Source organism: Brassica rapa, chromosome A05 (genome assembly GCF_000309985.2).
Source record: "Brassica rapa cultivar Chiifu-401-42 chromosome A05, CAAS_Brap_v3.01, whole genome shotgun sequence".
NCBI lineage: Eukaryota > Viridiplantae > Streptophyta > Magnoliopsida > Brassicales > Brassicaceae > Brassica > Brassica rapa.
The window spans coordinates 24,298,867-24,311,894 of record NC_024799.2 but is presented as its reverse complement, the minus strand read 5'-3'; the positions used below and the strand labels follow the sequence as shown (position 1 = coordinate 24,311,894).

The 13,028-nt window shown below is 37.3% G+C and overlaps 2 protein-coding genes across 2 annotated transcripts; one reads left to right on the top strand and one right to left on the bottom strand.

Annotated features, from left to right (window-relative positions):
• The first annotated feature begins 1,189 nt into the window (after positions 1-1,189).
• Positions 1,190-7,462, top strand: LOC117125612 (enhancer of mRNA-decapping protein 4). The gene is made up of 12 exons (XM_009148288.3): positions 1,190-2,128; positions 2,233-2,282; positions 2,379-2,535; positions 2,618-2,836; positions 3,187-3,315; positions 3,458-4,987; positions 5,198-5,557; positions 5,648-5,767; positions 5,888-6,058; positions 6,147-6,311; positions 6,655-6,774; positions 6,857-7,462. The coding sequence occupies exons 1-12, from the start codon at positions 1,457-1,459 to the stop codon at positions 7,154-7,156; spliced, it is 3,993 nt and encodes a 1,330-aa protein (XP_009146536.1). The 5' UTR covers positions 1,190-1,456; the 3' UTR covers positions 7,157-7,462.
• A 1,690-nt stretch (positions 7,463-9,152) lies between these two features.
• On the bottom strand, positions 9,153-9,944 carry LOC103870185 (chaperone protein dnaJ 11, chloroplastic). Its single transcript, XM_009148287.3, has one exon. The coding sequence runs from the start codon at positions 9,796-9,798 to the stop codon at positions 9,319-9,321; it is 480 nt and encodes a 159-aa protein (XP_009146535.1). The 5' UTR covers positions 9,799-9,944; the 3' UTR covers positions 9,153-9,318.
• Between the last annotated feature and the right edge of the window lie 3,084 nt (positions 9,945-13,028).

The following is a 13,028-nucleotide window of genomic DNA, read 5'->3' as shown; positions in this document are numbered from 1 at the left end:
ACATTTCCCACACAAAAAGCAACAAAACCAAGGGTTTTTGCCTTCTTGACGGATGAGAAATTTGACATTTTGATCCTTCTTTAGCATCCATTTGTTTAACTTGCTTTGGTCATGATTTATTAATCAAATATGGCATGTCTCATCGATCTACTTTAAAGATTTATTAACCTTCAGCCTAAAAAAGGTTTATATACATACCATTATCCTAAAAATTGTATTTGTACCTCATTTCATTAACTTCACTCGGAATCTAGAATATATTATAAAAAATAATCATGAAGTGGTATCAAGGAGATTTAAACCTAAGAAAAGGCGAGTCAGTAGAGGAGGAAACTAACCAACCAAACTGCCAAATCAATTGGTTATATAGCTAAAACGCCAAAACTATATATTTAACTTGCCACACTATTCCCTAACATAAGTCCGCCTCTGAACATACGTAAATCCACAAATAGATCTGACTTTTTGCTAATATAAGTGATGGAACTTACTCGTGTACGAGATGAGTAAGTTACTCTGGCCAAAGTTGGGGTTAATTAGTGCAATATACAAGAGGAGCGTCACACCAATTAACAAACCCAACTTCATCTTTCGATAAGCTTAACGACTTTGAAGAACATGATGGTGGTCCTATAAATATTACATTAGAGAAAAAAAACTTTAATGTAAAAGCAACGTTAAGCTATTAATAGATTTTGATCCGCGATTTTCAAAGCGCGGATATTTTTATTGATTATTTTGATAAAATTTACCTAATTTTGTAACGTTTTATTAGAAACAAATAAATTTAAAAGTTTTCTAAAAACACAAATCTAAACACACACAAATCTAAACACACACATATAATAACATGATCATCTCCTAGTAATATCTGGTTCCTATCAATATCCTGAGCCAAACAATGAACCATTCCTTTCTTGAAGCGAGTTGCATATGGTATGTCTGGCATACTGATAAGTTTGAAGACAAATCATTTGGTTTCATTTATCCCTTGCTAAACTAGCATATAACAAGTAATCATCTTCCGCAAGTGTTTGACAAACCAGCAGCAGAAACCCAAAAGACTAGTGATTCAGGCTAACTAACGTGGGCTGGGTATATAAGACCCATAAATAGAAACAAAGGCCTATTAATGAAAAATATGAATTAAATACCAGAAAAATTCATCCTTAAACTGATGCTGAATACACGATTACTACTAACTACTAGTATACCTCCTCCCATTACATTACCTATCGCGATCTTAGATCATTTATCAATTCATTAAAAGTCTCCAAAAGTTCTCTTCCTCTTCTCACTATCAAGTCTTCTTCTTCTTCTTCTTCTTCTTCTTCATCGTCTCTCTCGCTCTCAGTCTGTGACTTATCAGATCCGCCGAGTCTTTCCTTTTTTCTCTCCATCTAATCAATCGATTCCGCAAACCCTAGCTTCGTAGATCTTAGATCTGCTCAAATCCATGGCGTCTTCACCCGGTAACACTAACCCCAACAATCCTCCGCCGTTCGATCTCGGTACTCTCTTCAAACCTTCGTCGAGCCCTTTCCCCACGCCGCCGGCGTCTTACCCTCCCCCCGCGGGTCCCTTTCTCCAGCAACCCTACGCTCCTCCTCCTCCGCAACAAGAAGCCGCGCCTTCCTCTTCGAGTAGCCTCCTCCAACAACAGAGATCACTCCCTTTCCCCTCGCCGCCTCTGAATCTCCTCCATTCGCCGTCGCCGTCGCCGTCGCCGCGCACTAGCGCTAATCACAATCCCGGCACACACATCCTGGCTCTCCTCAACAACAACGGCGGCGTGAACAATCAAGATCCGCCGCCGCAGCAGCATCAGGCTCCCGAGATCCGCTCGTTTCCTTCGGGTCCTCTTCGCGTGCCGAGCTGTAAGCTTCCAAGAGGGAGGCGGTTGAGCGGGGAGCACGCTGTGTACGATGTCGACGTGAGGTTACACGGCGAGATTCAGCCTCAGCTCGAGGTGACTCCGATTACTAAATACGGGTCGGATCCTCAGCTTGTTGTGGGTCGTCAAATCGCAGTGAACAAGATCTACATATGCTATGGATTGAAAGGAGGAAACATTCGTGTTCTCAATATTAACACCGCGTTGAGAGCTTTATTCCGAGGCCATTCTCAGGTTAATAATAATAATTAATTAAAAAAATAATCTTTGTATACATATGGTTTTAGCTTCCTTATGTTAACTCACACTCGTGTTTGTTTGTGTGTGTGTGTGTGCAGCGAGTGACAGACATGGCCTTCTTTGCTCATGATGTTCATCTCTTGGCTAGGTTTGTGTTCTTTTTCGTTATGCTACCTTTTTTTTATTTACTGTTTTTTACAGATCACCTTACCGTAAGTCTGCTTTTTCTATTTCTCCAAAACAGTGTTAGCTTAGATGGAAAAGTTTTCGTGTGGAAAATATCTGAAGGCTCTGAGGGAGATGATGACCCTCAGATAACTGGGAAGATTGTTCTTGCTCTTCAGATACTTGGTGAGGAAGACACCAAACATCCACGTGTTTGTTGGCACTCCCACAAACAGGTATGGAAAAACCATTTCTTTTTAGTTGCATATGTTTCTTCGTGTACACTTTCTGATTGCCTAAAAATCATATTTTTTTCAGGAAATTTTGGTGGTTTCAATTGGTAAACACGTCCTCCTAGTTGATACTACTAAAGTTGGCAGAGGTGAAGTATTCTCGTCTGAGTCTCCGATTCAGTGCCACCTTGATAAATTGGTTGACGGTGTGAAGATTGTTGGCAAGCACGATGGAGAGGTTACAGATTTATCTATGTGCCAGTGGATGATCACACGCCTCGTTTCTTCCTCTGTTGATGGCACGGTTTGTATTTGTTTTATACTTCACTCGAGTCATCCTATTTCCATCATCTTTGTTCTTAATATATATATTATAAAGATGAATTAGTTTAAGGGTTGAAACTGATTACACATCGTATTGGAATGGTGAATTTTACTTAAGTGGAACCCATCAGCCTGTTTACCTTTTTTATGCCAGTGAAGTTGACATCCAGTTACAGTTATAGCTTATTTTTGAATTTGGAACATTGGCTTAGTTTCATCTCAGACGTGCACTTTGTATTGTCGCTTCTCTACCGGTCACATTTTGCAGTAGTTAGTGTTTTAGTGTGTGTGAGAGAATCTTACTCTCGCTTTCCTCATAATATTTACCAGGTTAAGATTTGGCAAGATTTCAAGGCCCAACCAGTTGCAGTTCTGAGACCTCATGATGGCCATCCAGTCAATTCGGCAACATTTGTGACATCCCCTGAGAGATCTGATCACGTCATTCTCATCACTGGGGTAATTATTTTGTACCAGTATTCCGATTTTTTTGAGTCTTGTCTAATGCGAAATTAAATTTGCTGTGTTGAATTTACATTTTATAACATAGCTTATCTTTGTGTTTAGTTGCTAACTCTGTCTGTGTATGCAATATTTGTAGGGTCCTCTAAATCGAGAGATGAAGATTTGGGTCCCGACTGGTGAAGAAGGATGGCTCCTGCCAGCTGAATCTGAGTCATGGAATTGTACTCAGAAACTTGATTTGAAAAGTTCAACTGAGCCACGAGCGGAGATGGCGTTTTTCAACCAAGTTATAGCCTTGTCTGAAGCAGGCCTCCTCTTGCTTGCAAATGCGAAAAGGAACGCCATATATGCTGTGCATTTGGACTATGGCGCATCTCCAGCTGATACAAGGATGGACTACTTGTCTGAGTTTACAGTCACTATGCCGATATTAAGTTTTATCGGGACTAATGATCCTCCAGAAGAAGCCGTTGTTAAGGTTTATTGTGTTCAGACGCAAGCAATCCAGCAGTATACATTAGACTTATCCTTGTGTTTGCCTCCTCCTATAGAGGAGAATGTGGGTTTGGAGAAGTCAGATTCTAGTGTTTCGCGGGAGGCTAATTTGGTTGAAGGCATATCAAAACCATCTGGAATGAAGCTTACAGATTTACCTTCAGTTGATTCAGTGCCTAAACCATCTATTTTAGTGAATAGATCGAAAGGTGCTAATACTTCGACTTATCCGGCGGGTTCTGCATCTGTGGAGACGACAGCACCAGTACTTGTTTCATCCAACGGTGAGCCTAAAGCTTCTGGCCTGCTATCTGAGACCAGTGCTGCAGGGTCGACGTATGCTACTTCACCCCAGCTTCCTCTAAGTCCCAGACTATCAAGTACGCTTTCTGGCCATCAGACTCCTGTGGATGTTATTGAGCCAATGCTACCACATCATGAACTCGGTGGCCAAGGACCTTCTTCTGTATATTCTGTTGATAGGCAACCAGATCCTGTTAAAGAAAGAAATTTGGAGGAAAGCTCAAGAAGCAAGGACAATGATGTTACGCCTGATGATGATGTGTCTGGGATGCGAACCGCACAAGCTTTCTTCAAGCATCCCACGCATCTTGTAACTCCTTCGGAGTTTTTGATGCGCGTTCCGTCTACTGAAGCTTCCATTACCACTGATGACAAAAGGGATAGAGATGCAAATATCCAGGACGTCAATATTGATTCAAGAGACACAGAAGTTGAGGTAAAAGAAGTAGGGGAATCAAGTTCGACGCAGAATGGTGAAATCAATTACAGTGATGAAACTGAGCATCGCACTTCAGTAAATACAGAAAAAACCTTTTACTCACAGACTACGAACCTGAGCACTGAGATGGCAAGAGACTGTTATCCTGGTACAGAGTTAGAGGAATCTAAGGCTTATGAACAGTCTGTACAAGCCGGGGATAATCTTGACTCGAGAGATGTGTCTGGAAAGCTTCCTGAGTCGGTTTCATCAATTGGGCTTTCACAGTCAGCCGCTACAAACAAAGGGAAGAAGCAGAAGTCCAAAAGCTCACAAGGTCCCGGATTGTCATCTACATCCTCAAATGTTGCTAATTTGGCTGATACCTACAATGAGCAAACTCAGAGTTCAAGCCAACCTATCTTAGCTTTGCAAGAAACAATGAATCAGGTGACATTTTGATCTTGACATCAATAATTAACCTATTGCTTAACTTGCGGTTACTATGATTTGGCATAGAACATGTTCCTTTGTAGCAATCGAGATTGTAATCTCTATGAAAGTTGCATTTCTCGTTGATAGGTTTTACTTTTCTTCATAAGACGTACCTGGGTAATTTGTTAAATATTTGTTGACTTGAAAACATTATTTCCCTTGCAGATGATGGTTTCACAGAAGGAGATGCAGAGACAACTGTCCAATGCTGTCAATGGCCCTGTTACTAAAGAAGGTAAAAGACTAGAAGTGGCTTTAGGGAGAATGATTGAGAGATCCAGCAAGTCAAATGCTGATGCTCTTTGGGCCCGCTTACAAGAGGAGATCGTTAAGAATGAAAAGGCAATGCGTGATAATTCACAGCAAATTGTGAATGCAGTGACAAACTTCATGAGCAAAGAGTTAAATGCATTGTTTGAGAAAACGATAAAGAAGGAGTTTGCTACAATGATTCCAGCCCTAGCTCGTGCGTTGTCACCAGCTATTGAAAAAACTGTATCTTCCTCAGTCACAGAGTCCTTCCAGGTTCAAATTTTACTTCTAATTGGTAGAGTTGATTTTTCAAATCGTATTATTGTATTGTTGAAAAAAGTGCTTTTTCTTTCTTTTATACAGAGAGGACTTGGTGACAAAGCAGTCAATCAGCTTGATAAATCTGTTAATTTAAAGCTTGAGGCAACCATAACTAAGCAAATTCAAACCCAATTTCAGACATCTGGCAGGCAAGCCCTCCAGGTAAATTGGAATTCAACATGTTTAAAATCACTTATGTAGACGGACTGCAAGTCTTAACTGCATCGTAGCTTGGCGAAAATGGAACTGATCTCTTATATTTCTACCATTTATAATTATCAGGAAGCTCTTAGGTCGGGTCTGGAGGCCTCGCTCATACCTTCCTTTGAGAGGTCATGCAAGACCATGTTTGAGCAAGTAGACGCAGCCTTCCAGAAAGGGATGGCCGAGCACACAAACGCAGCCCAACAACGGTTTGACGCTGGACACTCCCAACTTGCTCATACTTTAAAGGTATGATGGAAAATCATCCTTCTTCCCATTACGGTTGCAAGATCGAAACAGATTATTCCACTTGCTGAACTGGTTACACGATCTACAGGAAACCATTACTTCTGCGTCGTCAGTTACTCAAGCATTGAGCCGTGAATTAGCGGAGAGCCAAAGGAATCGCTTGGCTCTCGCCGCCGCTGGAGCAAATTCTAGTGGATCAAACACCTTGGTTTCTCAACGAAGTAGTGGACCTTTGGGTGCTCTTCTTGAAAAGGTTTTCACATCTCTGGAACTAATCATAACTATGAATGTGATATAAGCCTTGTGTTAGTCTATTGTAGGATCATTGTAATTACCCTAGGTGGCATGTAGTTAATTGTAACTGCTCAGCAATCATAGTTGATTCGGTTTAGCTAGAGTGCTACCAAAGGAAATTTTAGGTAGAAGTAAGCATATAGAATTGGTCACCGTTGCATCGTTTTGTTCACTGTTGTCTCTTATGAACTGCGCCACAGAGTGATTGAAGAGAGATTCATTTAATTTAACGGATCTTAGAAGAATCCCAAGTTGATATCTTTGTCTGAGTTTTTGACAATCGCAACATATATTACTTTCAGGTTGAAGCAGACCCAATAACAGAATTATCAAGGTTGATATCGGAACGCAAATATGAAGAATCATTTACTTCAGCTTTACAGAGAAGCGATGTCTCCATAGTATCATGGCTTTGCTCACAGGTGAAATTTAATTTTGCGCAATTGTAAATCTCTCATTATCATCAGTTTTACGTAAGAAGATCCCATGACATTCCAATTTCAGGTGGATCTGCGTGGACTACTGGCGATGAACCCGCTTCCTCTAAGCCAAGGCGTTCTTCTGTCACTGCTGCAACAGCTAGCCTGCGACATCAGCAAGGACTCATCCCGTAAGCTTGCATGGATGACCGATGTGGTTGCAGCAATTAACCCATCAGACCCGATGGTAGCTGTCCATGGTCGTCCAATCTTTGAGCAAGTGTATCAGATTCTGCACCACCACCGCAACGCACCAGGCAGCGACGTCTCTGCCACGAGACTTATAATGCACGTGATAAACTCCATGCTTATGGCCTGCAAATGAGACAATCTCTCTCTCTCTCTCTCTCTCTTTGTTCTCTTTCGCCTTGTTCGTTGCTTATTATAAAAAAAAAACATAGGAACACAAGAATCTCTACTCGTGTCTGTGTATCTCTACGTTTGTCAGATTTTTGATCATCTTTTCATTTTTGGTTTGAATTTTGTATTTTCCTTGTCATTTTTCTTTTAAGTGTATAATCTGGTTGTGTCATATACGTTTCCTCAAGTTGATCTTATGTAAAAAACAAAACCAATGTTTTGGAGGTTTTCTTTCAAAACACACAGGCACGTATTTGTTTCTGTTCCTGTCCTTTACAGTATGTGTTAACAACTTTTTATTTCTGTTCTTTACAGTGTCAGTTGTGTTACAAGATTTCATTAATTATAGTATACACTATGATTATTAGTTTATAAAAAATGTCTTAAATTATTTCCTGAATTAAATTTTAAAAGGGGAATTCGGCCAAAAAAAACCTCAACTTTACACGAATTGCCAAAACAAACATGAACTTTGGGGCTGGCCAAAAAAACACCAAACTTTAATTGACTTTAGAATTAATTAACAATATTTTCGCTGACTTGCCAATTTAGCACGCCGTCAACAAATTTAACAGAAATATTTGACGTCGTTTATTGTTGACGTTAAGTGAAACGACGTCGTTTTCAAATGAGATGAAACGACGTCGTTTTACACGATTTGAAATTAAAAATATGTAAACCCCTAGATTCGAACCCAGGTTGGTTGGTTAAATGGGAAGGTATTTTACCACTGGGCTACTCGCACTTTCAATGTACATACTAACATGTTTATTTTTATTTGGTACATATTAAATATAAAAAATTCTCTAAAAACTTAATAAGATCTTTAAAATTCCAAAAAATTAAAAAATAAAGAAGATTTTTATAAAATTAATTTAGAAATTAAAATTAAAAATAAGATTTTATTTTTCTTTTTAAAAAATAAATAAAAACTTAAAAAGATCTTTAAAATTCCAAAAAATTGAAAAAATAAAGAAATTTTTTATAAAATTAATTTTGAAATTAAAATAGAAAATAAAATTTTATTTTTTCTTTTCAAAAAAATAAAAAATCTTCCAAAATTTTCAATTTTTTAATACATTTGCTAAAACTTGAAATTAATTATACACACATAAAAAGTTGATAATTCTAACTTTAATTTTTTGCATTTTATTATAATTTTAAAAAAATTGGATTTTTTTAAAAAAATGAAAATTTTGGAATTTTTTTGATTTTTTAAAGAAAAGCAAATATTTAATTTTAATTCAAAATTAATTTTATGAAATTTTTGGAAGATTTTTTTATTTTTTAAAAGGAAAATAATTTTTTATTTTTTTTAAAGAAAAATAAAATTTTATTTTCAATTTTAATTTCAAAATTTATGTTATAAAAATTTTCTTTAATTTTTTCAATTTTTTGGAATTTAAAGTTCGTTTTAATTTTTTAGAAAGAAAAATAAAATATTATTTTTAATTTTAATTTCTAAATTAATTTTATAAAATCTTCTTATTTTTTAATTTTTTGGAATTTTAAAGATTTTATTAAGTTTTTAGAGAATTTTTTATATTTAATATGTACCAAATAAAAGTAAACATGTTAGTAAATACATTGAAAGTGCCTGTAGCCCAGTGGTAAAATACCTTCTCATTTGACCAACCAACCTGGGTTCGAATCCAGGGGTTTACATATTTTTAATTTCAAATCGTGTAAAACGACGTCGTTTCATCTCATTTGAAAACGACGTCGTTTTACTTAACGTCAACAATAAACGACGTCAAATATTTCTGTTAAATTTGTTGACGGCGTGCTAAATTGGCAAGTCAGCGAAAACATTGTTAATTAATTTTAAAGTCAATGAAAGTTTGGTGTTTTTTTGGCCAGTCCCAAAATTCATGTTTGTTTTGGCAATTCGTGTAAAGTTGAGGTTTTTTTTGGCCGAATTCTCATTTTAAAAGTCATGATTGTGATGCAAAATTCACAACTTGAAGCAAAAATAATATACACGTCTCTTCTTGAGTTAAAATAAAAGGCTCATACAACTTATTTCCCCCTTTAATTTTCCAAAGATATGACAAAGGAAAACTAAAAAAAAAAAATTAACAAAGGGGAAAATAAAGTCAAAAAGTGCCCTTTCGCTGCTGCAAAAAATCACCAACACTGATCCGTCTCCCACCTCCGGGTAGTCGTGTACACCCGACCCGCTCGACCCATAGCTCCACCGTGAACCCGTCTCCGCCGTGTTACCAGCGTCGAATCGTATATAGCTCTCGTCGTCGGATCCGCCAGCGTCGCGTAAGCTTTGTGGATCTCCATGAAATCTCGCCCGTCAGACTCCGACGCATCGGGATGGTAAACCTTCGCCAAGCTCCGGTACGCCGTCTTAATCTCCGTCAACGACGCCGTTTCGTTGACTTTCAGCAGCTCGTAGAGGCTCGACGCTCGCCGGCGAACGGATTCCTTTACAGCTGGCTCGGCGTTGAATGTCTGCTGCGTATAAGCCCTGACCGACGTAGCTCCGGAGGGAAACCGTGCGTTTCCGTTGCGAGATCGGACTGTCTTCGCCGTAAAGCTGTTTCCCGGCGAGAATCGAAGGGAGCTAGCGGCGGAATAAACTAGAATTCCAGACATTTTAAGTAATTAGATTAAAACCAGAGGGGCAAATTCGAAAGAAATTGAATTTTTTTTTTGAAAAGAAGCAAAGCAGAGAGGTTCGTGTTGAGGAAGAAGATATGAATCACAAGGAGAGAGGGATTGAGAATGTTACCTTTATTTATAGAGGAGAGCTCAAAGTCCAAAAGTTTTTGTTTGATTTTGTTAATTTAGAATATTCGTTGCTATTTTCTTAATATTTTAATTTTTAGAAAAATATACTACTTGGTTTTAGAATGCGGGTATGTTCATTCCAGCTGTTATTGAAAATTAGAGAAATGTCAACCAAAATATCTAAGAGATATACTAAATTAACTTTCTTAGCTGATTAGTAAAACCTACTGTTCAATTTTATTTTAAATAAAAGTTATGGGGTTAATATGTAAATAAAGTAATTAAAGGAGCGAAATTCAAGGAAAAAAGGAAGGTAAAACCCGTGGGGGCGACGGCAGTCACCAGTTTTCTGAAAAATCTATGGTACGCTGACGTGTCATCCAGTTCAAAAGATTGGCCTTCTAGAATCTCTTTATTGGCTAGGCTCAGCTTACTTGATCGGCTCGCTAAGATTGACTTGTCAAATTGATAAAAACAATATTTAAAATTTTTAAGGCATGTTTAATTATTATTTGTATCATCATAATTAGAGAATAATTATTTTTTGATAGTACATGTTTTATGAATTTAAACAGACATTAAATTAAAGGATGTGTTTTTTTAACAGTCAGCTCTATCCACTAATTTAAATGTGGGCAATAGTGTTTAACTGTTTCCTCAACTAATTACTTGCAATGCCCTTTTTCAAAAAAAAGAAAAAAACTAATTACTTGCAGAATAACTTGGGATCGAAAAGAAGAATGTGCTTCTAGAAGAAATTGTGCCCATCAAATCAACGGCTGAGAATTAAGAGAGCAGCAATAAAGTATCTTTACAACCAAGAAAAATAAACGCATAGACAAATAAATATCAACGCCTTTCCAGAAGCTTTTGCTTTTGTCTTTATCAACAAAATTATTGCTAAGTTACATAAATCTATTTTATGATCAAACTAGTGTGTAGAAACAGAGACAAGAGTATATTTTAAAGGATGTCTTGATTAGGCCAACTAGATGGATAGGACTTCTAGAAGACAGTGAACGCAACAAAGCCCGCGAGACGATTATGTGCTTAACACACTCCTTGTTATGTGTTTAGTTTGAACGATGGATGAGTCCAACCTTTTAGTAAAAAACAAACAGAAAAATAGTTACGGCTTGTGTAATATATGGTTGATACTAATCGGTAGAGATTAATTATTTTATCTCCTGGACGGTGGGAATTTCATTTTGTTAGTTATTTTACGTTTTCTTTTATCATGAATTACTGGCAATAAGCATAAGCTTCTAGACTGTGGTTAACAGTGGTAATAAGCAATCATAGATAGGTAACAAACATATTCTAGTAGTAGATGTAATGGATGGGGGTGGAATTCAACTTTGTTAGTTATTTTATGATGAGTGACTAGCAATAGTTAACGTTTATACTTTTCTACAAAAGTAGTAAAATGATTAATTAAGATTGATTATAATGGTGCTTTGTTTAATTTTGTTTAATCGTGTAGTTAAGGTGGGGACTACTGGAACTTGGTGGGGGAGTCATGTTTTGTGTGCACTCCAAGTTCCACAGACGCTGATTCTTCTTTGCCTGTTCCTTAATACTTTTTTTAATATGCAAATTAACAAATTATATGTATGTTAATAATTAATACCATCAACATAGTATTAAACTTTTCTTGCAAATCTGATATCTAAAGCATCGATTTTGTGTTAATAAGTTAATAACGGACACTACTAGATTGATATCTAACCATCCTTAGCAACTTGCGTTAGAAACCACCACAGAAACAGACCACAGGTCCACAAATAAACAGTGCTAAAAGGATATTTTTCAGATGATAAATTAATTTATTTTCTTTTAGTATGTAGATAATTTGTTGGCTGTACATCAGCTCTCTTTATTTCACAAGTTGGTCGTCGTTATATTCGTCATTGATTTGAAGCAGATATTAGATATATAATGTGTTTGGCCTTATTTACAATTTTAATGTTATCGGATAAAGTATTTAAACAACGACGTAGCTGAACAAACCAATGTACTTCTCAACTCAAAAATACTTTTTTTTTTAACAACATTCAAAAAAACTTCTCAACTTCTTAAAAGAAGATGAATTTTTAATCGGAATTATTTTAAATAAATCATACGATTATGTCGAAACCCATAATCTAATTGGAATGGTTTAAATTTACGGCTACTTGGGGTTTAGGCTAAGTCCGAGTAACCCCACCCGTATTGAGTCCATATTACCTGCCGACATCTATCTAATGGGCTGCCTTGTGTCAAATCAAAGATGGCCCGATAGTGTTTCAGTTCAGGTCAGATCTCTGACAGTTGACCCGTTTTATGAAAATTGAAATGCTTATAAGTTATAACATTTGCATGACTAGATTTCGAGTATTTGGTGAAATTAAATAAGAGACAAAGAAAAGAAGAAAACCAATTAAATTCAAATTCAGAATAATCCTGATACATAACGTAAGAAAAATATTTATTTCTAAAATATTCAAGGTCTATCATAACTACAGCATAAACAAGTGGGTTGAAACTTTTTTTTTTTTTTTGGTAAAATGTTAAATTATTATACCAATTTTCAAGTTTGTGACAGAAATTACAAAGATAACAAGTAGCGGAAGACGAAATTAAAACTAAACATCAGTTCCTAAACGGCACGAAAACAAACCCGAAGATAGCGGGACAAAGACAAAGAAGCTGATTAGCTATGAGTCAAGCTCAGACCTTACAAACCGAGACTGGTTGAGTACGAGAGCCGGGCACCACGAGCTACCGAGAGAAAGGCGCCCTCAAACCTTGAAACAACGGCTCCTGCAGCTTCCGACCACTCAAACGAAAACAGACTCGGATGAAGAATCCAAGCACGAAACCAAACTCAAAACACTCGACAACTAAACCTCCGACGGCACGAGAGAGAACCACCAAGCGACGATGCCGTCGTTCGTCAAGTCGTCACAGAGAATGCCGCCTCCATTCCAACTTGCCGTGACCGTTTACACCCATTGAACCGAAACCTCATAAAGAGATAACAGACCGAAAGGTGGCTAACCCTCCAGAAGCCCAACCGCAAGAGAAAGAGCCGTCCGCTAGACCAACAGCTGCAC